The following is a 27,443-nucleotide window of genomic DNA, read 5'->3' on the forward strand; positions in this document are numbered from 1 at the left end:
TGAAAGCGCCGGCCGCTACAGTAATGGCCGCTCTCGGAATTGCGATGGGTGGTGGCAATTGGTTTTCGGCTTTGGCGCTCGGGGTGACTCTCCTCAAATGCCTTCTCATCCCCACATAGTAAGGGACCCGCACCACGGTTGGTCAAAGCGGGAGAGAGAAGCGAGGATGCCCGTGGGTGGGAGGAGGAAAGGGAACTTGAACGCTCCTGTAGGCTCCGCTATGCTTTTGCTAAGCTTCCCGCTCCGCCGATTGATTGTTACTTGACCTGAGAACTAGATCATAGCCCTGGATGGCTGGGCTAGGCGCTGACTGACTTAAATGTTTTTAAGCCTTGGGTCTTCATCCTTAATATGCAGATTAAGAACACTCACCTCCACCATTCGTTCAGCTGTATTTAACAGTTGTCTGCTGGGCTAGGCACTAGAGATCCAGTGGTGAGAAAGACATTTCTGATTCTTGCCCTCAATAGATTAGTGGGGGCAGACAAAAACGAATGTTTCAGATTGTGATAGGATGTATACAAGAAATTGACTACAGGTCAAGGCTTGACCCCTCTTTTAGGAGGTGATGTTTGAGTTAAAATTTGAAGGATGAAAGAGAATAAGCCATGTAAAAATCAGTTCAAGCATAGGAGAGAATAAGTGTAAATGCCCTGTGGTAGGAAAAAAAACTCAAGAGCATTCTGGGAACAGAAAGTGACCCTTGTTGCTGAAGAGCATGATGGGAGGAGGAGAATGGCACAGGATGAGGTGGACAGTGGCCAGATCACACAGGATTAGATTGCTATTTGAAAAATAGAGGGGCAAGGCTGAAAGCATGGAAACCAGTTAGGAAGTATCCACCAAGTAATATGTATACTGTGGGTACTCAATATTAGCTTCCACCATCTGTTCATCCTTCCTAACTCTTATCCCATCATTTATCCTTTCATTCCTTTTCTCCCTTCCTTCCAGGTCTCCCCACCCCTTCCCAGTTTAGGTTTTGGTTTACTGGTATCATTTGGTTCAAGTTCTTGGTGATATCCTGCTGGGTGTGGAAGAACTGTATGGATAGAGTGTGCATTTATACTGATGTGTCTATGTAATTATATAAGCAATGAAATGTGTGTAGGTTTAGCAAAATGACTTACAGGGACTTAGAAAAAGGAGTTGGTCAGTTGAACTTTCTGTGCAACTGAAAATAAGTAAGAAACATATCTCCATTTTAAAAGCAAATTGGAAAAAAAAAATCTTTCTAAAATGAAGAAATTCCTTTCAAATCGGAGTGAAAGGGAATTCTTTTTTTTTTTTTAACTGTAGATCTGTGTATATAAAGTAATGTTTCTTGCTTTAGTTACTTCAGGGTTGTTACTTTCAATACTGCTCTTAGTCCAGGATTAAGAGCATATATAGTTGTAGTTAATGTTCTGCTTCTCAACTGCAAAACCCTCGGATGTGAGAGGGAAGGACTACAGCATTACGGTATTACAGGATAAATGTAAATATAGTGAACAAACTGTTAACTGCTTTTTGTATACCATGTACTGGGCTAGGTACTACAGGGGAGGACAAAATGGATATGATCACTAATCCTATAAAGGGTATAGTTTAGTAGGATAACAGTTCCAGCAACAAATCAAAGTAAATATGTAATTACACAACTACACTGGTGTTAAGTGTTAGGAAGAAAATTAGCCAGTAATCCTGTAGGAAAGTACTGTATGATCAAATGTTTAATCATATAAATAGAATGTATTGTGTGCAAGTGTATCAAAATTGTTTTATTTCGTCATTCACTTCACTATGCTCTTGTTATGATGTGCTGAACAGGGAACATGGTTAGTGAAAGGAAGATAAACCTGGCTGTTACTACAAAACTTAGTTTAACAGTGTTTAAAGAACACAACTTTTTTATCTGTCTCATAATTTGGACCTCTTGTGTACATACTGCTAATAACATGAAGACCTTTCTCTGCACTATATGCAAATGGTAACTAAACAAAGCCACTTTGAATCCTTAAAGGTTCTTTCCAGGTTTATGACAGTAATTGTATTTACATTTTATGGTGCCTAGTATTGACATAGTGTTATATCTCTATAGTAAACAGATGAATTCATTAAAAAAAAAGTGTTATAAGGGAAAAGAATGGGATTCTATAAGGGGACTAACTAAGGAGACTTACTTAGATTGGGTGTCAAGGAAAGTCTCAGGAATTGACATGTAATTGGAGGCCTGAAGACCACGCCCAGTACATGTCTTTTGATAAACATGGGTAAATGTATTTCTGTTGACTACTGAATATACTTAGAAATTAAAATGCTAGCTCAGTTTTGAATTGTGATTTTGAGGAATCCAAAGGAAATTAAGGGGACATTGTCAGCAAGAATTTGGAGATACCTATCTCTAGAACTCAGGAAAGAGATCAAGCTTGTACTGTGGTTTGGAAGTCATCATTATACCATTAATAATGGAAGCAATAAGAATGAATAAGATTGTCCAGAGTAGAGTAAGTTGCATAAAAAGAGGACCAAGAACTGAACATAGGGGATCATCAGCGTTTACCTGATGAATATTGGAATGGAAAGCCATGAAAGTTGGCTAGGAAACTCAGGAGATAGCTGACACTGGAAAGGTTGTATAAAACATTGGAAAGTGTTAATCGGGTTTTGTTGTGGAACTCGTTGACTTTGATGATGAGTGGTTAACTCCACAGGAATGTGTTGAGCCCGTCTGTATATCAGGTGCTGTTCAAGACATGGAAGGGAAATACTGCAGTAGACAAATGGGAAAAGAAAATTATTCTGAAGAGGGGAGAAAGGCACAGAATATGCCACCCCAAAATATGTCTCTTTGCCATAAGGATTATTTGGGGCTGATTATTTGGAGAAACTGCAGATACAGGAGAAGCTCTGAAAACAGTAGAAGTTACCCTTTTAATAAGATTTGTAAGTTTTTCCTTTTTATAAGGAAAATTTATGTGAGAAAGGGGGCCTGTACCAGAAAGAGAGCTGTTACCAGAGATCACTTTTCCACCTGACTTATCTGCTGGCAGGGTGACCTTTGTGCACCAAACATCTTCTCACTTGAATTTCTTCTCCCCATTTGAAGCCCCAGGCTCCTATCCCTGTCCTTAGTTCAGGGTGGTATATAAGCCTTAATCATTTGGCCACCGTTTAAGCCTCATGTCTTTCTCATCTCTTTTCGGGATAATAATACATATATTATTAAAATTGGATTTTTTTTCTCCTGTTAAATTTGTCTTATGTCAGTTTAATTCTTAGACCAGCTACAGAACTTGGAAGGGTAGAAGAGAAAATGTTTCTTTCCCTGCAGGAGAGATTCTTGACTATATTTACACATAGTGAGGAATTAGGAGACATGGGAAAGGCAGGGCAGGGGCCTTTTCTCACCTTCTCCATCTGATGAACTCCTACTCATCCTTGAAGTTCTAGCTGGTGTGTGAAGCATTTTCCAGATAATGAATATTGTTAGAATTCTTTGTGAACAAGAGTAAGTGACCTCTGAGCAATAGCCAGAGGACCTCCCTTAAGAAAGAGTATGGGATTTTGCCCAGCCCTTTAGATAACTCCAAGAACCTTTTCACTTACTTGTAGATCCCCAACTTTTCCAGAAGGAGGTCTGGCCTTCAGATAAGTGAGGTGTCTCAGGATTATGTAATGCCTGTTTGTGTTTTTAGAGGATCATGAACTGTGGCTGTATAGGAGTGTTAGTCCATTTAAAAGCATAATTTTAGAAATGTGAAATTGATAAATGTAACAAAATCTCATTTTACTCATCTGATTACTTTGAATAGCCATTCCACAGATTTTGAAGTACACCGAAACTGGCTTGCTATCACTCACAGTTTGCCAGTATCACAGTGGTATTATGAGGTAAGTTTAAATTTTCACTTTTTTGGTGGATTGTCTTTTACAGTGATGTGTGAAATCATATAAGCCTTACTGATATCAGAAATTTTCCATGTGATTATAGCTCTAATTAATCTTTATAAAAATTGTACTTTTTCCTCAGTTCTGTCCTCTGGCACTATTAGGGAATCCCTGTACTTCAAAATGAGTTTCCCAAACAATAAATTAGAAATTATAATATTTGCCACACCCCTTTTGAAAGAATTTGGGACTGGGAAAGAGGAATAATTAGATTCCAGGCCTGGCTCTGTCACAACATAGAAAATATATTTCATTTCTCTGAGCCTTAGTTTCTCATCTGGCACATAAAGATTAGGAATGAATTATTTCTAAGATCCTGCCCATCCCCACTATTTATGAAAAAAGAAATAATCAAATGTGATATATAGGTTTCTGATAATATACAAACCATTCTCTTCTATTATTTTTGAAAACTATGTATTTTTATTTCTGGTATGAATTACTAAGTTGCATATGATATTTCAGAAGTGTCTTGATCAAAAATAGCACTCTGCTGCAGGGAGGTTTTTTAAAGACAATCTGCAAAGTTTTCTCTTAATTCATTGTTGCTTTTTGGGTGTTTGTTTGTTTGTTTGTTGTCAGATCAGAATAGTCCTTTGTACCAAAAAAGCTTAAGAACAATTGACCTAAGGGACCGAGTTCTTCTCACATAATAACATTATAAGTATTTGATAGGAATGCTAAGGTCTTTAAGTAATTGCTTTAGTGTAAGATAGTTCAGTTTGCATGTATACATATCCACTAGAAGACATTTTGTGTGGCCTAGCAGTCAAGAGTTTGGGGCTGTGATTCCAGACCACCTCTCCGTGACTTTCCGTTCTGCCAGCTAACACCCATGCTGAGTGACTGTGGGCAAACTGCTTGACCTCTCAAAGCCTCAACATCCCTAACTATTAAATGATAATAAGTATTAGAGTGAAATGAATATGATGCTTATAATACTTAGCACAGTGCTTGGAACAGAAGTGCTCAGTAAACATTAAGAGTTATTAAGAATTAGCATTATTCATATCATGACCCTTAGACTGTAACTAAGAAGGCAGCCCCCTGTCTTCTCTTTCTCTCTGACCATTCCTTCCTTGTCTCCTTTGTTAACTTTTCCTCATCTGTACACCCTTTAAACAGCTGGTACTCTAGGGTTCTCTTTGTGGTACAGAATTTCAGTTCTGTAACTCTTTCTGGACGTTCTCTCATTTGTTCCTATAACCTTCACCACTGTCTGTTAACTTAGGATTCCTAAAACACTATTTAGGCCAAAGCTGTATTCTTTATCAATTTATTTTGGATAAAAGAGTCTTATATAAAAGATACTCTTGTGGTACCTGGCTGGCTCCATCAGTAGAGCATGCAGCTCTTGATTTCAGGGTTGTGAGTTCAAGCCCCACTGACCCTTTCACTGTATTCAACGTCTGGAGAGTCTGACAGTTTGCTGCCAGATAATGGACATAGAGCTTACTAAAGGAAAAAAAAAGTATTCTTGTAATGGTATACTTCTTTGTTCTTCCTGCTCTGCTCAAAAATAACCACAAGAGCCAATAAGGAGCAAAACTCAGTTGTGGGCAAGGCTTGACTATATGAGACAAGAACCTCACAGTAGGGGATAAGGCTGGAGAGGCACATGAGGTCAGGTCTGGAAGGGTCTCTTTGACATGGTAAGGAGAGTGAAGATGTGAGCAGTGGACTACCTAACTGTGACTTCAAACCTACCTTTCTGCTCTGGCTTCAGCTTAAATTGATTGGTCGACTGGTTGGGAAAGACACCAAAGAGACCCACAGTAAATACTTGTGGAATGAACACAGTTGTTTTGAATCTTCATATGAAGAAGTTGGATATTTCTTTTTTTTTCTTTAAAGTTTATTGGTTTATTTTGAGAGATAGAGAGCATGTGCATGCACACACGTGAGTGGGAGAGGGGCAGAGAGAAGGAAAGAGAATTCCAAGCAGGCTCCAGTGCCATCAGTGAAGAGCCCAACATGGGTCTCAAACTCTCAAACCCTAAGATCATGACCGGAGTTGAAATCAGGAGTCAGATGATTAACCAACTGAGCCACCCAGGCGCCGTGAAGTTAGATGTTTCTATATCTGAAGAAATAGCTCTTCTTGAGAGCAAGATAGAGTTGCTCATATTAAGCAGTGTGGTAAGCAGCCAAGGGCGTTGCACCTAAGACCAGATATCATGAAACCAGCACAGGCTGACAACTCCTAGAACTGATAACCAGCAGAACCAGAAGAAGCCTGCAAAGACCCAAGACTGATTAAGCTCCTTTAAAAAGGGAGGACTTTTGCAGCAAACTGTCAGACTCTCCAGACGTTGAATACAGTGAAAGGGTCAGTGGGTCTTTGCAGGCTTCTTCTGGTTCTGCTGGTTATCAGTTCTGGGAGTTGTCAGCATGTTCTGGTTTCATGATATATGGTCTTAGTTGCAACGCCCTTGGCTGCTTACCACACTACTTGACATGAGCTACTGCTTGACATGAGTGACTCCATCTTGCTCTCTACAGCTCTGTTGTACTAGCTTACTGAGCTAATGGATTTGGAGTCAGAAGCCCCAGATTTTAGTTCCACTTCTGCCAAATATTAGTTAAGTGATGGAACTGTTTACTTGGGAGGAAATGATAGCTAATAGCCTAACTGGCTTCCCCAAAACTGTTGAGGTAAGAAAATGGCCCAGATGGAAATCCTTGAGGTCCAGAGAACCTTCTCAGCTAGATTTGGAAAGTCTTTGTGTGGGGAATAGGAGCAGCGTGTAGAAAGCCTCTGAGTGGTATGGAATTGGGAATAGCAAAGAAACGACAGGGACATTTTATTTTGGAAAAATGGCCATCTCCCAGGCAGCACCTGTCCCTCCCAGTTTTTTTCAATGCTTTTCCTATTCCCCATTTTATTTAAAGTAATAAATGTTCCAAATAAGGTAAAGTAGGACAAAACCTTTTACACTTCTGTAGAGTAAATGGCTCTTTCAGGGTAGAGTGAACTATGACATAGAAACTGTAGCTGGGAACTGCAGATGTTAAAGTTTAAGTTGATGTTGACTTTCCTGGAATTATATGGAGCAGTAATTTCTAAATTTGTTTCTTAAATATCTATACCCTAGCAAGAAAACATTTAAAAAAAATTTTTTAAGTTTATTTATTTTGAGAGACCGAGCACATACAGGGAGGGGCAGAGGGAGAGGGAGAGAGAGAGAATCCCAAGTAGCTTCTGCACTATGCAGAGCCCGATGCAGGTCTCCAACTCACAAACCGTGAGATCATGACCTGAGCTGAAATCAAGAGCTGGACGCTTAACCTACTGAGCCACCCAGATACCCCGCAAGAAAACATTTTAATCATTTACTACTCCATGTGAGTTTATTTATAAATTATAAAAGTACTGCCTTATTAATATACTATTAAAAGTAGACATTAAACAGGATGAAATTAAAAAATAGAATTTCTAACTTTTCTTTCTCCAATTTAATAGCTCATCTTGTTTACACTCCCCATTGGAAACTTGGGATTAGGGAGGAACTTTTCATAGAGAATTTAATGGGTGGGTTCATAGCCTGAGTGCTTAAGACATACAGCCTCTGGGTTTGCCTCAGATCTGAGGCTTTCTACATGTTGGTACCTGCAGGGGGAGGAAACAAGCTACTTCTTGTCTGGACCCAAAATTGTCATTTAGCCTTACCATGAACAAAGAGCTAACAAGTAGTTTGTCAGAGTCTCTCTCACCTCATTTTATACCACAGAGCGACCCTAAATAGTAGTCCCTATGAGCACCCACTTAGTACCCAGTGAACCTTCAGTGCAATTCCAGAAGGAGAGGAATTTCCCATTGAAAAGAGCAACAAATACAGAGTAGGGAGATTATTATTACCATCTGAGCTCTTAGAGGTGCAAGGTCTGAGTTTAGTTTTAGGGACATCCTATGGTGATAGCAATAATTTTTTAAATGATAAATAATATTTACGGACACTTTGTTTCTGGTTCAATACTATGTAAATAGTATTTGAAATGTGTATGTAAAATTTAATGCAGTAATGAGGTAGGTACATCCCTGTTGTTTGGGTGAGGAAATGGAGACTTAGAGTAATCTAACAAAACATAATACCTGAAGTTATATATTTCATATACTATTTCATATGATCTGTATTTTCATTTACTCATTAGTGATTGCTTATTTATTTAACTAATGATTTTTTCATACTTAATATATCAGGCACTTACTAAAGGTTCAGAATACAGAAATGGCAAGGAGTGACTTTTGCTCTCTTAATCTCAGTATCTGATAACCTATAAGAACAAAAGATAAATAGCATTTGTGTTATCTTTTGTCATTCATAACTGTGTTTCATATGTATTATATCAATTAACCCTCACAATACCTCATTTTAGGAATAGAGAAGTTGAGTCTCTGAGACAGAACTTGAACCCAAGCTAGTGAATCATTTGTTATACCATAGCTCCCTTTTTATATTTAGATGAGTAGCACCATGTCAGAACCAAGGTTATTATTGCAAGTTTCATTAATTTTCTTTGAAATATAGTTAATTCTATTTAAGGAAAATTGAAGACCATTATTAAATAACTTAGGAACCAGGTTTTGGTGGTCTGCTCAGTCTTACATAGAAATTACTCTATAATTTAATCATTTATTTAATTTTTTAATCTCTGTACTCATTGTGGGACTTGAACTCACAATCCCAAAATCAAGAGTCGCACACTCTTCCAACTGAGCCAGCCAGGCACCCCAGGTCATATTTTGAATGCAATTTTATTTCATGTGCTTTTTTAAAGACTAGAGAGTGAGGATTTTCAGTCTTTACACCCACTTTGTTTATTCAGTTATTTAGGATATGTTCTATTTTTTGATTTTTACAGGCAACTTCAGAATGGACCTTGGATTATCCGCCTTTTTTTGCATGGTTTGAGTATGCCCTGTCACATGTTGCCAAATATTTTGATCAAGAGATGCTGAATGTCCGTAATCTGAACTATTCCAGCTCGAGAACCTTACTTTTCCAGAGATTTTCTGTCATCTTTACAGATGCACTCTTTGTGTATGCTGTCCACGAGTAAGTCTGAGAATGTCATTTTGTGTGGAAGGTGTTGAGGACATAATACAATATTAAGTAGTATTAACTGGTTCTTCATTTGAGAGAAACAAAGCTCACATGTAGTTCTGAACTCTGTTACTGTGTTTTAAACTGTACAGTGAGTAATTACAGTAGGTAGTCTAGCTATATCTTGTGGAAGACAATGGGGAATGAGGTAGGATTACAAGGCAGAGGCAGAACAAGAGATTGTGAGTATTCTGAGGAGTAGTCTCATGTAGAGTTCCATGACCATTTCTCCTGCTCAGAATGGCTCCATATGCTTTTCTTTCCTTTCTTGTAACCGGCCCCCAGAGGTTTCTGTGACCTACCCTATTCTTTAGGATATACACACACATACATACAGCACACACACTCGTGTACACATATTCATTGTGCTGACCACCAATGGAGTGTCCATTCTAGTAAACTCAGGAAACCTTACTGAGTGCTTTTAGTTGTTGTTTCTGGACTCTTCCCTTCATGAAGACTCTTCACTAACTTAAAAATTTTTTTTAACCTTTATTCATTTTAGAGAAACAGAGCACAGGCAGGGGGGAGGGGCAGAGAGAGAGGGAGAGAGAATTGGAAGCAGACTCCAGGCTCTGAACTCTCAGTACATGAGCTATGAGATCATGACCAGAGCCGAAGTCTGACACTTAACCGACTGAGCCACCCAGGCGCCTTAGACTCTTCAGTAATTTTAAGTTATGTTTATATTTTATATTTTTGTGCTTTGCATCTTTTACTTATAAATTAATTTTAGTTGAATAGACATATATACAATGTCTTGCACAGTGACTTGTAAGTAGTAAGTTCTCGGTTAATGTTGGTTCCTATTCTGTCCCAATACTTTATTAAGCCTGCTGGTATGATGTGACAGACCACCAGCTGTGTCCCTTCATGACCCTTGTCACAAATGGATCATTTCTATTTGTGAGGCCCTCTACACTGAACCCCTGCCCCATTTAAGCAAGAGTCCCTTGGCAATGTTTTAACCCCTGCTCATTCTCAAGGAGTAGTTCCCACTTGACCCCTTAACATTCAATCTGTTTATGACCTAGCAAGAGTTGGAAGGGAAGGTGAGTTGTGATGTACTCCTTTAAACTCAAAATGGTTGAATTGAAGTTCCTAGAGAAGGCATATAAGCAGAAGGAAGAGGGAATAGAATTCATTTCTACCTACAGTGTAGAAGGAACAGTTAAATAAGATATAAATTGTTGAGATCTATGTCCCAGTTCCCAGAACCAGGCACAAAGTATAGACAGTAACTTACTTAATTTTCTCAATTACCCTGTAAGGTTACTGTCTCTGTTGAGGAAATGGGCTCCATGGAGGAAAAGCAGAACACCTTTTGCTAACCCCTCTTTAATTGCATCTTTATGGTCTGTTTCTTTTTTTAGGCTTAGATTTCTGTTTCTGCAATTTGCCGATACTCAGACGTATTTTTTAAAATCCTTTTTCTGGGATTATACATCGTTGTCAAAATTTTGGAAAACAGGAAACCACACATGTACACAAAGTAGAAGTGACCCATACTCCTCCATTTACAGCTATCACCATCACCATTTTGCTATATATTATTTCATTCTCTCTTCTATGTCTGAATATAATTTTTATAAAATAAAAATAGGATCATAATTTTTTTCATTTGCTATTGTCATTTAATAATAGATCTTGACCTTTAAATGATACACATTTTTAATAAATGTTTTTAAAATTATTTGGACAATCAGGAGCTATGAGTTTGTGGCTCTGTTTTTTTTAAGGGGATGTTAGATCTGATAGGATTTATTTATTTATTTTTAATGTTCACTTTTGAGAGAGAGAAACAGAGCATGAGCAGGGGAGGGTCAGAGAGATAGGGAGACATAGAATCTGAAGCAGTCTACAGGCTCTGAGCTGTCAGCACAGAGCCCAACATGGGGCTCAAACTCATGAACCGTGAGATCATGACCTGAGCCAAAGTTGGAGCTTAATCAACTGAGCCACTGAGGCACCCCATTTTACTTTTTTTCAAATGTTTATTTATTTATTTTTGAGAGAGAGAGAGTAAGTAGGGGAGCAGTAGAGAGAGAGGGAGGGATTAAATCCCAAGCAGGCTCTGTGCTGTCAGGGCATAGCCCAATGCAGGGCTCGAACCCACAAACCATGACTTGAGCCAAAATCAAGAGTCGGACGCTTAACCAACTGAGCCATCCAGGTGCTCCTCGTGGCTCTATTTTTAATTTGGCTGCTATGATATATAATTTAGAGTACCATATTATTCTGGTCTGCATTTTTTTATTATAGTTGATATACAATGTTACACTGTTATATTAGTTTCAGGTATGGTCTGCATTTTTTACACTTCAGGACTAAATAGTGTGTGCCCTCTCAACTTTCAAAATCCTTCCCTTTGAGTTTATGGTGGCTGTTTGTTTATTTTTCATTTTACTAAATGAAGACTGTTTCAAATCAGCAGAGCTGAAAAAGAGACACGGAACTGACCCTGAGGTCTTTGTTTCTGCTGTCACCTTTTTAAGCAGTCAAGAACAGCATGGACAGTTTATCAGGAATAGCTAATAAAATATGTCTGAGTGTATCAGAGTGTACTCTGTAGTGGTATGGTGATGTTCTAATGAAGATAAAAGATCTTTCTGCTTCCTTCCTGGTGTTCCACTGTAGGTGCTGTAAATGCATTGATGGGAAAAAAGCAGGTAAAGAACTTACAGAGAAGCCAAAGTTTATTCTATCAGTGTTACTGCTGTGGAACTTCGGGTTGTTAATCGTGGACCGTATCCTTGACGTTTTCTGCACTATTCCCTTACTTACTCTGATATATACTAAGTATGAGATTAATTATTTCTTTGGTGGTAATTCTGAAATGTGAGCTGCTTTTGAGAATGGGTGTGGGGTGGGTCCGTGGGTTCCCAAAACTGTGGTTTCTATGGGTTCTCCCAACTGTACCAGACACTGATTTTTAGAGCACTTTGTTTCTGAAAAGCTAGTGGTGATATTCAAGAACCAGTTAAACCATCAGTAAAGCAATATTCTGGGATTTGTTAACTGTCTTTAGATTCATCAGATACATGTATCTTACATAGTTTTAGAACACATTATTCTAAATACCTTTTCTAGGAAAGGGCCTGTCTCAGTGTTACATATGGGACCAGGCAGACCTTCATGCTCTTCTACCACCTTAGATTACCACATATTAACAGGCAAAGTTCTTAAATCCAGAAGATACGAATGAAACTAAAATCTTAACGACAGGAGCCTAATATTTTACAGTTTTCATAAAGGTAGCCATGTGTGAGGAAAACACCCGCACTTTGGTTCAAGTCTGACCTGGACTCAGCTCTTAGGTATGGCATTGCAGTAGCTTTAGGCCGTGTGTAGATTAATGGCTCTGAGCTCTGATGTCCTCACAGGTTCGTCGTGAGGCTTACTAAGATTGTGTATATATACTATAAACGAGGGGGTGCTGCATGCCAGTGGCCTTCAGTAGCTGTTAGGTCCCTTCCTTTCTCATCCCTAATTTAAAAAACAAAACCAGAAAACTCCCTGTCCTGTAGCTGCTGGGTCTTTAAGATAGAAAAAACATGGGAAAGTTTCCTGGTTTTCTTCTTAAACATAATTTTTTTTTATCCCCTAGATAATCCTTGGCACTCTATACATTTATTTTATTTTATTTTTTATTTTTTAAAATTTACATCCAAATTAGTTAGCATATAGCGCAACAATGATTTCAGGAGTAGATTCCTTAGTGCCCCTTACCCATTTAGCCCATCCCCCCTCCCACAACCACTCCTGTAACCCTCAGTTTGTTCTCCATATTTATGAGTCTCTTCTGTTTTGTCCTCCTCCCTGTTTTTATATTATTTTGCTTCCCTTTCCTTATGTTTATCTGCTTTGTCTCTTAAAGTCCTCATATGAGTGAAGTCATACGATTTTTGTCTTTCTCTAATTTCACTTAACATAATACCCTCCAGTTCCATCCACGTAGTTGCAAATAGCAAGATTTCATTCTTTTTGAAAAGAGTAACACTCCATTGTATATATATACCACATCTTCTTTATCCATTCATCCATTGATGGACATTTGGGCTCTTTCCATACTTTGGCTATTGTTGATAGTGCTGCCATAAACATGGGGGTGCATGTGTCCCTTCGAAACAGCACACCTGTATCCCGTGGATAAATGCCTAGTAGTGCAGTTGCTGGGTCGTAGGGTAATTCTATTTTTAGTTTTTTGAGGAACCTCCATACTGTTTTCCAGAGTGGCTGCACCAGCTTGCATTCCCAGGCACTATATACATTTTAATTAGAGTTTGTCTAAGGTTTGACTCTGTTTATAGAAAACACATTTATGAGAAGTTCAAACTGGAGGAATATTTTTGTCTTTAGTTTACCTATTAGGAAAGCATTTGCATTTTTATATTCAATCTGCTGGCACAATTCAACTTAAATTTGGTATCCTCTGTTGTCTTTCCTTAATCTAAGTCCAGATATTCATTTCCAGTACAATGGTTTTTTATTTGGATTAATGCTACTCTCCATTGCACGATTATTTCAGGTAAATACAAAATAGGCTGATTAGATTTTTGCCCTTAAGTCTGACTTTGAGCTTTGAAAGGCAACAATAAGTTGGTGATGGGTAGACTTATTTGATGAACTGTTTTGAATTGTCAAGCACTATAGATAATTTTATTGCATATTTCTCATAAATCCCATCTTCTCTTTTGACAATAATTTTCTTCCTTTTACGCATAGACTCTAGAAACTTGTTAGAGGGTGGCAGGCCTGAAATAAACTTGTGTTGCTGTATTTGGCTGGAATCATTTACCTAGGAATGAAGTCTCCAGTTTTTACAATATAATAACTGATGGTGGGGTTTCGTCGTCAGAAGTATATAGCATAGTGTAATGGAAAGTATGGGATTTGGAATCAGAAGATTTGAGTTGAAATCCTGACTGACCCTAATGAACTGTATGACTCAGACAGGGCTCACACAAATGCATTGGCTACTTTGGGTTAGGTACATTATATATAATATCTTATTGAGTAAACCTCACAACTATTCTATGAAATTATTGTCATTATTTTCCTCCTCTTTATAGAGGAAGAAATCAGAAGTTCATATTTTGGGGTCACCTCTCTGTATGCTGGATAAGAATCCTTAGCACTGGCGTTTAGGAATTTATAGGGAATTTTGATTCACAGTCAGGTTTGGGAACCATTACCCGAAAGTAAGTCATTTAGCCCCCTCAGCCACAGTTTTTGCATCCATAAAATGAAATGTACCTCTTCTTACATTCTTATTTGTAAAATGGGGGCCCCCTACCTCACAGGGACTTTGGAAAGATCAAATTTGATAATCTGCTTTAAAATTCTTTGTCAACTATAAATGTCTGGATAAGTTTTTGTCTTTTAACCATAAAAAGCCATGTAGCACTTAGAGCATAATTGGCATTCAGTGAATGATTGTTAAATAAAGTTTAGCTAGACCTTCTCTGAATCTTTTTTTTTTTTTTTTTAATTTTTTTTTTCAACGTTTATTTATTTTTGGGACAGAGAGAGACAGAGCATGAACGGGGGAGGGGCAGAGAGAGAGGGAGACACAGAATCGGAAACAGGCTCCAGGCTCTGAGCCATCAGCCCAGAGCCTGACGCGGGGCTCGAACTCACGGACCGCGAGATCATGACCTGGCTAAAGTCGGATGCTTAACCGACTGCGCCACCCAGGCGCCCCTGACCTTCTCTGAATCTTAAGTTGAAAAAGCGGTGATCAGAGATCTGGAAACAACCCATTATTTTTCCTGATCATTCCTCACTCATCTATTCTAGAGCACACCCTGATGAGACAGTGAGAGAAGGAACCTGGCCTTTCATGGCCCCTTTGGCAGCTTCCTTCCTGAACCACAGGAACATTATCTCATTTGATCCCCAAATTCCTGTGAGGTAGGTAGAATTCAGATTTATTTAGTTATAGTCAACTTGGGGATTTTTTGTTGTTGTTGTTTATTTGTTTTAAATCAGAATGCCTTTAGTTCTTGTAGGTAGTTTGTTAGGATCAAGTACTGTACTTGGTGCCTTCAGCCTGATACTACTATATGTTACCTGATCTATAACACCAGATTTAGGTGGCTCTTTGGTAGCATAACATCATATGTATTCTTTCATACTCTCATCCCCAGGTCCAGGGGATGAGGGTGATTGAATTCTCTGGGCTTCAGATCTTTAAGGAGCATTGGGGTGTGTTTTTATGATAATGTGTCCTGTACCTTAGCATCAAGCTTAGTATTAAATAAATATTTGTTGCAGTAATGAACTAGGCTCAGTATAAAAACTAACTAGAATCACTTGCCTGTTTTCTCCTTATATTGCATGTAGAATATTTGCCTGAAATTTAAAACCTTTTTATTATAGCAAATTTAAATCATATACAAAAGTAGAGAAAATAAGAATAGCACAGTGATCTACACACAAACACACACAAGATTATTTTGAAACATATCCCAGATGATTTCATTCATTAAGCATGTCAGAATATAGATTTTAAAATATGTATTTTTTAAATTGTGTTGAAATACACATAAAATTAACTATCAACCATTTTTTTAGTGTACAGGCTAGTATTGTTTTAAGTATATTCACATTGTTATGCAACCAGTCTCCAGGGTTTTTTTATTTTTTAATAAACTTAATTTTTAAAAATAGTCCTAGGTTTATAGAAAAGTTAACAAAGATAGTACAGAGAGTCCTTGTGCCCCTCACCCATTTTCCCCTCATGTCACCATCTTACATAACTATGACACTTTCAATGTTCATTCTTTCAACAAGACTAAAAAACACTATTGTACACCTAAAACCAGCATAACACTGTATGGTTAACTATCTGGAATTAAAATTAAAACTTAAAAAACAAAAAAAGACTAAAAAATCAACATTGGTGCTGCACTTAGATTTCACCAGTTTTTCCACTAATGTTATTTTTCTGTTCCAGGATCCAACCAGGATACTACATTACTACATTTAGTTTACCCTGAATTTTAAAGTGATATTTCCCTTTTAAATCTCCTAGAAAAGGCATATGGAAGGAGCATTTCTCTTTGCTGTTCTTCTACACTTCAAGCACATCTACCTCTATGTAGCCCCGGCTTATGGTGTATACCTGCTACGGTCTTACTGTTTCACTGCAAATAAACCAGGCAAGTTTTAGTGACAATAACAAAACCTTTATTTTCTTTTTCCTTGATTTGGTAGCTTGCTTCATGAGAGGATTTTATGAGGCACAGCAGATATCTCTCGTTTATTGATCCTATAAACCCTTGACCATTCTGACTTTTCTGTGCTCTTGTCACATCATGAAGGTTGGTGTGCTATCAGGGGATACTTCTGGTTTTAGCACATTGTATAAGTTATGGTTTTCCATGCTCCTGGTAACGGTAATGTTCCTTTTCTGTAGATGGATCCATCCGATGGAACAGTTTCAGCTTTGTCCGTGTTATTTCTCTAGGACTGATTGTTTTTTTAGTTTCTGCTCTTTCACTGGGTCCCTTCCTAGCCTTGGTAAGTCCTTTATTTTTTAAATTAAGTAATACATGTTTTTTGTTGTTGCTGCTGCTGTTTAGAAAAAAATAATAAAACAAAGAATGTATAAAAGAAGCAAATCTACTTTTTTCTGATTCTTCCCCAGTATGACTCCCCAAAGACAGAATGGTGTTCTTTCAGACATTTTGGTTCATATTCAAATACGTATCTGTATGTTTACATGTTTAACTATATGTCTTTCACACACATAGACACACACACTTACACACAGAATTGATGATCATTGTTTGCAGATTTCCTTATTTGCTCATTTGCTTACTTGTGATAATTTATTTGTAACTCCAAAATCAATACTAATGGTGTTGCATAGTCATTCACTGACAACATTCAAAGTGCCTAGAATATTATAGATGTTCGATGAATATTTTTCATTTTCCCCTTTTTCCCTCACCCTGGGGTCTCCTCCTTTGCAGCTCGTAAATTCTTCCCTTATTATAATTGTCTCATAGCAGTACTGGACTGGTATTCAGCATATCTTGTCCCACTCAACAGATGAGTAGGTTAGACAAGAGGAGGTTCTGTGAACTGCTCAGGATCACACAACTACTTGAGGGAACAAGGACTAGAACTTTCTACACGCTATGTCACAGATGGTTCTTTAGTTCTCTTTTTGCATTTGGAAAAGATCGGTCACTGTTTAATCTCTTTTCTACAGAACCAACTGCCTCAAGTCTTGTCCCGACTCTTCCCTTTCAAGAGAGGCCTCTGCCATGCATATTGGGCTCCAAACTTCTGGGCTTTGTACAATGCTTTGGACAAAGTGCTCTCCATCATCGGTATAGTAGCCAGCCTTCTTACTTAGACGATGGATTTGGACAAGTCATACTGAGAAATGGAAAATCCTGCTTTGTGTTTTGAATGTGGCTGAACTGTTTGTTCTCCGGCCTTGTGTTTCAGTCTTCAGAATAAACAGGGGAGCAGTTCTAGGGACTAAGGTTTCAGTGTAGTAGACAGGCTGTGTTCCTTATAAAAACCATTTGTGGCAATGAGGTTGATCCTTTGCTTTGGAAAAAAAAATACAACATTTAGACATTTTTAAAAGGTAATTTTTGCCTTGAGTAAAATGTTATTCAGCAGTTAACTCTGCTTTTAAACTTAAATGTGTGCAGAAGGAAAGAAGACTGTGTAAGCTGTGACTCTAGGTGTTCTATCAGTAAGGAAAATGATAGTCATGCATGAGATGAGAAGAAATGGGAAACCTAGGCTAGGCTTTTAAGTTTGGGTTGTGATAAAATAATAATAATAATAATAATGTATATCTTAAGATGGTTCTACTGAAAATAATTCACTCTAGAATAACTCACAGTAGTTTGTGAATATAGCCTAGCTTAATGGGAAATGGGGAGGATCAAGAGAAAGGTCAGTAAACTTTGTCTGAAAAAAAATGGGCCAGATAGTAAATAGTTTAGGCTTGGCAGACCACATAAGGTGTTTTTGTTTGTTTGTTTTACCACCTTGAAAAATATAAAAACTCTTCCTAGCTTCGGGCTATGCAAAAATTAGTCACAGGCTGGGGATTTGGCCCTCAAGGTAGAATTTGCCAATTCCTGATCTAGAGTCTGATGATTTGGTTGGAGGCCTACCTGCATAAATGAGTGGCTCTGTGGCATTCTTCAAGTCACTTGATTCTTCTAGTGAGTATAATAAGAGGATAATGTAAGTAACTGCACCAATGCACTATGTTGTAAGAAACATGCAATAATAAAAAAATGCTAGGTTGTTAGTAGCAGGGGCGTTGTAGCCAGACAGATCTGAGTTTAATTCTACCACCTATCACTTGTGTGACTTTGGACAAGTTATACATCTCTCTGTGCCTCAGGGGTCTGAAAGTAATGGCTACAAAGCTCTTGGCACAAGTAGCTGCTGTCACTGTTTTGGTGCATACTTAAAGGAAATCATAATTTGGTATTATCCCTCACCCACTGTGAATCCAGCCTTGATGTCCAAGGACTCTTACAAGGAATTTCTTAACACTTATATTCAAAAACCTTAAATAACCATCATGGTATGAGGTATAAGGGCCACTTTCCTTGTCCGAGTGAGAAAACTAGGCTGTACGTTATCTTATATATCTGCCTCTTCAAAGATATCTTGGTCATGAATAGACACTTTTCTAAAGAAGACATCCAGATAGCCAACATGCACATGAAAAGATGCTCAACGTCACCCCTCATCAGGGAAATACAAATCAAAACCACACTGAGATATCACCTCACGCCAGTCAGAGTGGCTAAAATGAACAAATCAGGAGACTATAGATGCTGGCAAGAATGTGGAGAAATGGGAACCCTCTTGCACCGTTGGTGGGAATGCAAACTGGTGCAGCCGCTCTGGACAACAGTGTGGCGGTTCCTCAAAAAATTAAAAATAGATCTACCCTATGACCCAGCAATAGCACTGCTAGGAATTTACCCAAGGGATACAGGAGTGCTGATGCATAGGGGTACTTGTACCCCAGTGTGTATAGCAGCACTTTCAACAATAGCCAAATTATGGAAAGAGCCTAAATGTCCATCAACTGATGAATGGATAAAGAAGATGTGGTTAATATATACAATGGAATACTACTTGGCAATGAGAAAGAATGATATCTGGCCATTTGTAGCAACGTGGATGGAACTGGAGAGTATTATGCTAAGTGAAATAAGTCAGGCAGAGAAAGACAGATATATGTTTTCACTCATGTGGATCCTAAGAAACTTAACGGAAGTCCATGGGGGAGGGAAAGGGGGGGGGGGTTACAGAGAGAGAAGGAGGCAAACCATAACAGACTCTTAAATCCTGGGAACAAACTGAGGGTTGATGGGGGGTGGGGGAGAGAGGAAAGTGGGTGATGGGTATTGAGGAGGGCACCTGTTGGGATGAGCACTGGGTGTTGTATGGAAACCAATTTGACAACAAATTATATTTAATATATAAAAAAAAAGCTGTCTTGGTCAGTGGCGGTAGCTTTAAGAGAGACTCATCAGATTGAAGGGAAAAGGAAAGAGGTTAATGAATACAAAATAATTTGGTAGTGTACACCTCCCCATATTTCACTGATTTTCAGTAGACCTTGTCTACTACCAGGCCGTGCTCAGACTGTCCTTGGCTGTCCTATTAGCTTGTTTGGGATGGGATTTGCATCATCATCCTCAGACTTGGTCATCTAATAAGTATTCCTTGAACACGTATGTGCTGGGGATAAAAATGGATTAATCATCATTTCTGCTTTTAAGAAATCCAATACAGTGGAGGAAATGAGTGCATAAACAGATACAGGGCAGTGGGGTGAACACTAGATAGAGACATGTACAGGGTCCATATGTGTGTACCTAGCCCACAAGAAAATCAGCTCTACTTTTTTATTTAAAAGATTTCTCAGATGAGGGAGTGAATTAGGAGTTAACTTAGAGAAGTGCTTAGGCCATTCTAAGCTAAGGGGACAAGTGTGGAGAGTGCTATGTCAATTCATTGTGGCCAAGCCACATTTAATCAAGCAGAGGATATGAGATTGGAGAGGAAGAGGCTAGATCATGGAAGACAGTTTATGCCGTGCTTGGGAATATGGACTTTATAGGCAATGAAGGATTCCAAGCTGGGATGTGACCATGGTCAGACTTGCATTTTAGAAGCCTGCTTCATTTTAGAGGTGAGAGAGAGCAGATTGATATTCATACTGTCTGCACGAATTCCCTGTTCCAGTGCAAAAAGCTGCTTTGCATCATATGATCTCAAGACCAGAGGCATTTTAGATAGAATAATAGTACAGAGTTGAGTTTTAATACAGCTCGACCTTGAAGCAACAATAAGATTTAGTAGATTTTTTTTTTCTCGAGGAGTTGGTTGACCAAATATTGATAAAAATAAAACAAAATATCTACTTATTCTCTAGGTTTGGAATTGAAACTTCTTGATCCCAACAAAATTCCCAAGGCCTCAATGACAAGTGGTTTGGTTCAGCAGTTCCAACACACAGTCCTTCCCTCAGTGACTCCCTTGGCCACCCTCATCTGCACTCTGATTGCCATATTGGTAAGAATTCACCCACGGTACTCATTTCTTGAGTTTTATCTGCTTTTCTTTTGTGTGGCTGGTTAATTTCATCTTTCAGGTTTTTCCACCTATAGGACAAATACCATAGCTGTCATCCTGCTGCAGACTGAGGTATTTCAGAGCAATTCTTAGAGTAATTTTGAACACCTTAAGGAAAGATTACTAGTACGACCTCTGCAAGAGAGATCCTTGCTGTGGCTGTTAGATCATTTGTTCATGATCTGAGGGGAAAAAAAGAAAAGCCCAGAGAGGAAGGGCCAAGGACTGCACTGTGGAGAAGGAAAATGTGTGTAGTGGGAACATCCAGGTTTCTGTTGTTGTTTTCATCCGTGGCTAACTGGTCAAAAATCCAAAGTTGCCTGGACTGCGTGGATATTTTGTCTTGATGATGACAATCAGTTAAGAGAGTCAACAGTGGCTCTTTGAGTGTCAAACATTGAATCTAACATGACTCAGATGGTGTTAGAGGCTTCGTTCATAGCTGTTTTTGTTTGTGATCATGATGCTCTCAATTTCATGATATGATTTTAATGGCATTCAGTATAAATAACTCAATTCTACTTTAATTATACTCAGTTTTAATTTTGGTTTCTAAAAGATCAAACCTATTAAGATACCTGACCTCGCTTAATTAAGTGGCAGTGCTGATGGGTAATTAAGTTCTGCTGGCCTACTTGTTCCCATGTTCTAACTGCCTAAAACTTTCTAAAACGTCAGCCTCATAAGCTGCATATGGAAGGCCCTAGTTTTATTATAAATTACAATCCAGCCCACAAAGCTAGGTATGTATTTATTAATATGGTAAAATCTAATTTATTATTAGCCTCAAAATGTTTTTGAACTTTTGTAGTTTGACCTGATATCAGTCATTCATTATTAATTCTGATGAACAGAATTAATTTTTTTAAAGTTTATTTATTTATTTTGAGAGAGACCGTGAGCAGGGGAGGGACAGAGAGAGAAGGAGACAGAGAATCCTAAATAGGCTCCATGCACAGAGCCCCCCCAACACAGGGCTCAGAGTCATGAAACTGCAGGATCATGACCAGAGCCAAAGTAAAGAGTCAGACATTCAACTGACTGAACCACCCAGGTGCCCTGAACAGAATTAATATTAATCAGTTAAATATGTATTTCCAAAAGCCTTGTTTTCTGAGTAGGTTTTTAGTTTTTGTTGTTGTTGTTTTGTTTTGTTTTTGAGAGGGAGTGTGCATGAGCCAGGGAGGGTCAGAGGGAGAGAGAGAATCCCAAGTAGTCTCTGTGCTGTGAGCACACAGCCCGACTCAGGGCTTGATTTCACAACCATGAGATCATGACCTGAGCTGAAATCAGGAGTCAGACACTTAACTGACTGAGCCATCCAGGCACCCCCTGTGTAGTTTTTTATAACTTCTGGTGGAATGTTCACATGGTGATGAATTAACCCAGTGTAAGGGAGAATAGTCTAAGATGTACTGGTTTGCAGAGATGATATAAATTGTATTCGCCTGAACAATGTTTCTGTAAAGCCTATTTTGAGTGATACTGAAGTTTTATCTTTGCCTGTTGTTTCTAGCCCTCTGTTTTCTGTCTTTGGTTTAAACCCCAAGGGCCCAGAGGCTTTCTGCGATGTCTAATTCTTTGTGCCTTGAGCTCCTTCCTATTTGGGTGGCACGTCCATGAAAAAGCCATACTTCTTGCAGTTCTCCCGATGAGGTAAGCACATAACTCAGTCAGCCGGCACTTCTGGCAGATTTCGTAATGAGCCTGTTGTTTTCCATTTGACATGTTCAGTGGGATAGGCAAAGGCAAAGATGTACAGGAATAGATTTATACTAGGACAGGACAGGGATGCTTAACTTGGGATCGCTGGGCCTGGGAATATGCACACACAGTTACTGCTGTTTTTTGTTAAGGGTACTACAGCAATTAAGAACCATGATACAAGGTGTTAGACCTGGATATTGAATGGCAGCATGGTATAGAAAAGCATAGCCTTTGGTGTCACCTCATTGGCGAAAATAAGATTTCATGGTTTCTTGTTAAGTGTTGTTAGAGTGATGATTGAGTCCATTATGGAGTAAAATTTAATATTTGTACAGAACTTCACATTTTGCAGAACTCTTGTTGAGGTGGTTTTTGGTGGGGAGAAGAGGGGTTTGGTTGGGTTTTTTTCTTTTTGCATTTTTTTTTTCTTTTGAGCCTCACAGCAACCTTTAAGGTAATTAGGATAAATGGATATCATCCCGTCTTAACATCTACAGAAACTGGGCTCAGAGAGTCTAAATGACTTATCCAAAGCCACACAGCTAGCAAGTAGCACAGTTAGGACTTAAACCTGAATGTTATCATGCTGGTTCCTATGATCTTTTCACTGTACCATGCTAAAAAATTAAAAATTAAAAAAAATTAAATGCAGTAGTGTCCATTTTGCATATAATTAAATCCTGATAGAAAGATGATATTAGAATTAGCCTTTTTTTTCCCTTGAGATTTTTCTTAAATCTTGAGAGAAATTAAGCTCTGAAGGAAGCTTAAGCAAATTTGTCACGTCAGTATATGGCTTGTCTGGATTCATTCAGCAATGTAGAGTTTCCAAATTAAGAAATAGAGCAAAACATCTAATGTCTTTAATTAGAACTCATACTAAGCACCATCAGGCATGGGGCACTGCCCAAGAGAAGAGCTCCAGGTCTGGAAATTAAACTCCCAAGTCCTGTCTCCCTGGCTACCACGACTAGGCAGCTCCTAGTCCCACCATGTCCCTTCCTGTGGGGAAGGCAGTTACTCAGGGAAGCAAGACTCTTTTTCAATACTCCCCAATTCAGTGTGGTACATTCTTCCATCAGTTGCTTAAATTTTCCCACGAAATTAATATTCTCAATTACATTGGACTTGTAGCAAAGATCAGTATGTTAGCTTATGCATAAGCCAGTGCTAGAAATAATAGATGCTGTTTATTCAAGCTGTCTGCTGCAAGTGTAAGTTTCAGTTGTTGTTTTAAGGAATTATTATAAGAATTTTTATTTTTAGCCTTCTTTCTGTGGGAAAAGCAGGAGATGCTTCAATTTTTCTGATTCTGACCACAACGGGACATTATTCCCTCTTCCCTCTGCTCTTCACTGCACCAGGTAAACAGCTTTTTATTTTAGAGAGAGAGATTTGGTTGCCATGCCTTTTTCATCAGGGCCTAGAGATCAATATATCTCATGTAAATGACCTTAAAATCTCTTGGAAGGAGAGAGCTCCTCCATGCTCTTAAATAAAACCTCTAATTTGTTCCTAATCCTCAGTATCTTTAGATGTCACAAAGATGCATCATTAAGCTCAAAAAGCATTGCTAGCACTATATAGCTGTGCCAGTGTGCTTATTATATTGCCTTGAGTATCATATATCTTTCTGTGATCAACTGAATTATCATCTGTATTTTTTTTTCTTTTAACAGAACTTCCCACTAAAATCTTACTCATGTTACTATTTACCACCTATAGTATTTCCTCACTGAAGACTCTATTCAGGTAACCCAAAAGAGTACATTTAAAATTATGTTTGCTGTTGTGAAATGTTTATTCCTAAATGGTCCGTTAAGCCTTTAAAAAATATTTTTTTTCAATGTTTATTTTTGAGAGAGAGAGTGCACGAGCAGGGGAGGCACAGAGAGAGAGGAGGACACAGGATGTGAAGCAGGCTCCACACTAACAGCTGAGAGCCCAATGCGGGGTTCGAACTTACAAACCATGAGATCATGACCTGAGCCCAAAAAGCTGCCAGAATTTTTTTAGGGACGAATTACCCATAATCACATCACTCTGACATGACAACATAGTTCATGTCTTTAACTGAAGGACTATTTGAGGAGGGACTACCTAACTTAAATTAAAACCTTATATGAAAACTTAATATTAGAATGTAAAATATGCATTATGAGTAAAGCCACATAAATATAGATGCATAAAGCTAATATACATGTAGGGGCGCCTGGGTGGCTCAGTCAGTTAAGCGTCTGACTCTTGGTTTTGGCTCAGGTCATGATCTCATGGTTCAGGGATTTGAGCCCCACATTGGGCTCCACACTGACATGCGGAATCTGCTTGGGATTCTCTATCTCCCTCTCTCTCTGCCCCTCCCCTGCTTGCTCTCTCTGTCTCTCAAAATCAATAAATAAACTTCAAAAAATATTTTTAAAAAAATTTTTTAATGTTTATTTTTGAGAGAGAGAGAGAGAGAGAGAGAGAGAGAGTGCCAGCGGGGGAGGGGCAGAGAGAGAGAGAGAGACAGAGAGAGAGAGAGAGAGAGACACACAGAAACCGAAGCAGACTTCAGGCCCTGAGCTGTCAGCACAGAGCCTGACGTGGGACTCAAACCCATGAGCTGTGAGATCACTACCTGAGCCGAAGTCAGACGCTCAACCCACTGAGCCACCCAGACGCCCCTACTTCAAAAAATATTTTTAAATAAATATATGTAAAAATTCTTGTTGTAGAATTATGGGTAGAATTTTTTCTCTTCTAAACTTAATATAATGTTATCCATATAATTTTTTTAAAGCTCCTTTATGATTCATATCTGATTATGTCCATAAGCCTCATATACTTAATTATATTACAACTCAGTTCTCACCATATGACCCAGCAATTCCACTGTTAGTATATACCCAAAAGAACTGAAAAGAGGAACTCAAACAGATACTTGTACACAGTGTCCATTGCAGCTTTATTCACTGTGCCAAAAGGTGGGAACAGCCCAAGTGTTCATCAGCAAATGAATGGCTAAACAAAAGGTGGTGTATACATACAGTGGAGTACTGATCACTCAGAAAGAGGAAGGAAGTTCTGATGTGTGCTACAACAGGGATGAACCTTGAAAACATGGGCTAAGTGAACTAAGCCAGACACAGAAGGACAAATACTATATAAATGCTGTAGAATAGGCAAATTCATAGAGACAAAAAGTAAATTAGAGGTTACAGAGTAGAGGTGCGGGAGGAGGAATGGGGAGTGATTATTGCTTGATGTTTCCAGAGATTCTGTTGGGGTGATGAAAATGTTTTGAAAGTGGATAGTGATGTTGGTAGCAGAACACTATCAATACACTTACTAGACTGAATGGCATACTTAAAAATGGTTAAATAGCAAGTTGTATGTTATTTTACCAAAACAAAAGCGTCCTGAAAACCATCAATTACCTATTGTGTAGCATTTTTTTACATCAGCGTCACAGCATCCAGCTCCCTTTCCTCCCCCAGATGCAGAGCTGGTTCTCTCAGCAGCTTCACTGAGGCGACAGCATGGGTAGATGATGACTGGGTAAATCTGGATTGTTGAGCTAGTGCAGTGGTATATCATTCTCCATTTTTTCTAAATGTGAAATTGAATGCACTCTTTTGACAATGGCTTTGGCTATCATTCACATCAGGACGGTGCAGGTGGGAAGCTTCAGCTGAGAGATGTTTGCTAAACCAGGATGACTTGTTTAAAATGAGACTTTTCTCTCCTTTTGTCTTCAGAAAAGAAAAACCTCTTTTTAATTGGTTGGAAATTTTCTACCTCCTTGGCTTGGGGCCTCTGGAAGTCTTCTGTGAATTTGTATTCCCTTTCACCTCCTGGAAGCTGAAGTACCCCTTTATCCCTTTGTTACTGACCTCAGTGTATTGTGCAGCCGGCATCACATATGCTTGGTTCAAACTGTATGTTTCAGTGTTGTCTGACCCTCCTTCCAGCAAGACAAAGAAACAATGAATAAAGGAACTGCTTGGATGTCTTCCAAGCAATTATTTCATGGGAAATTAATCAGAACTTGAAGAAAGTTGCTGGTGGCATGAACCATTCATTTCAGTGGTTCTGTTTGGAAGACCATTCTTCTAAACTTCGCCTTGCCCAGCCTAGCGACGTGATTGTCACCATGGTGAGAAGCCACTTATCCTCCCTAAGCAATGAAGCACATTTGAAACAAATCTCGCCTTGCCCTGTTCAAGTCATCTGAGATGATTCAGACTGCTGTGCTTGCTCACAGCAAGCAGGGAGTCTACCAACAACATGATTATTTGTAGCCTGTGATGACCATTGTCAGGCCATAAAGCATAATTAGAATCATGTGCTAAGGGAAATAGAAATAAAATGCTGTTTTGTATTTCTGAACAAGAATGTTCTGGATCATTGTCCGCTCCTATATTTTCCTACTGGCGTGTGCACACAAACAGGTGATGTTCTGTCCCCATTCTATACACCTTGTTCCAAGAGGTGGTTTTTGTTGTTGGGTTTTTTTTTTTTTTTTAATTATACAATAACAATACTCACAAAGCCGGGGGTGAATACTTAATGAACTGGTTTGGCCTGTCAGCATATCAACGCTTGCGCTGAGTTAAGGACATCTTGTACAGTTCATTTATTCTAACAGCAAGCTCTGCAGTTTTGATAAGGCTGCCACTTCTTAAACTTTCGTCATATGAACAAACTTAAGTGGTTTTTGCAGCCTGGCCATGCCCTCTCCCTTCTAGAAGAGTCCTTCACACACACTTTTTATCCACGACCCCAGTTTGCCGAATATCTGCTGCACATTCAAATTCAGCCGACGTTTATCTAGCCAACACCAGGACCTTTCACACGTTTTATTTACCCCTTATCCTCTAAGAAGATCAAAGTCCAAGTCAATGCTGCTCCCTTTCATCCATTCTGCTTCCTGTCTCTCGGCTGACTTTCCTACCCTGTCATGTGATTGTATGTACTTCATCAAAATTAAACTTAACTGCTACCCTATGTATGAATATGCAGGTAGTATGGTGTAGTGATTAAGAATAGGAGCCCCAGAGTCACACAGCCTGATCTTAA

At 38.7% G+C, this 27,443-nt stretch overlaps 1 protein-coding gene across 2 annotated transcripts; it reads left to right on the forward strand.

The window, feature by feature from the left end:
* Positions 1 to 26,753, forward strand: ALG8 (ALG8 alpha-1,3-glucosyltransferase). 2 transcript variants are annotated; one of them, XM_047823535.1, is made up of 13 exons: positions 1 to 118; positions 3,795 to 3,873; positions 8,794 to 8,987; positions 11,673 to 11,782; positions 13,496 to 13,563; positions 16,072 to 16,198; positions 16,456 to 16,559; positions 17,257 to 17,377; positions 20,476 to 20,615; positions 22,192 to 22,331; positions 23,649 to 23,746; positions 24,062 to 24,134; positions 26,123 to 26,753. In XM_047823535.1, the coding sequence occupies exons 1-13, from the start codon at positions 24 to 26 to the stop codon at positions 26,352 to 26,354; spliced, it is 1,581 nt and encodes a 526-aa protein (XP_047679491.1). In that variant the 5' UTR covers positions 1 to 23; the 3' UTR covers positions 26,355 to 26,753. The 2 variants fall into 2 exon arrangements, with proteins under 2 accessions (XP_047679491.1, XP_047679492.1); XM_047823536.1 differs by lacking the exon at positions 1 to 118 and adding an exon at positions 172 to 435.
* The last annotated feature ends 690 nt before the right edge of the window (positions 26,754 to 27,443 follow it).

Source organism: Prionailurus viverrinus, chromosome D1 (genome assembly GCF_022837055.1).
Source record: "Prionailurus viverrinus isolate Anna chromosome D1, UM_Priviv_1.0, whole genome shotgun sequence".
In the NCBI taxonomy this organism is placed as follows: Eukaryota; Metazoa; Chordata; class Mammalia; order Carnivora; family Felidae; genus Prionailurus; species Prionailurus viverrinus.

Excerpts from the sequence above, each read along its gene's own strand:
- ALG8 (XM_047823535.1), top strand. The coding sequence starts at position 24 with ATGGCCGCTCTCGGAATTGCGATGGGTGGTGGCAATTGGTTTTCGGCT. Across the intron at positions 16,199-16,455 it reads TTTCACTGCAAATAAACCAG|ATGGATCCATCCGATGGAAC; the intron begins GCAAGTTTTAGT and ends CCTTTTCTGTAG. Across the intron at positions 24,135-26,122 it reads TCACTGAAGACTCTATTCAG|AAAAGAAAAACCTCTTTTTA; the intron begins GTAACCCAAAAG and ends TTTTGTCTTCAG.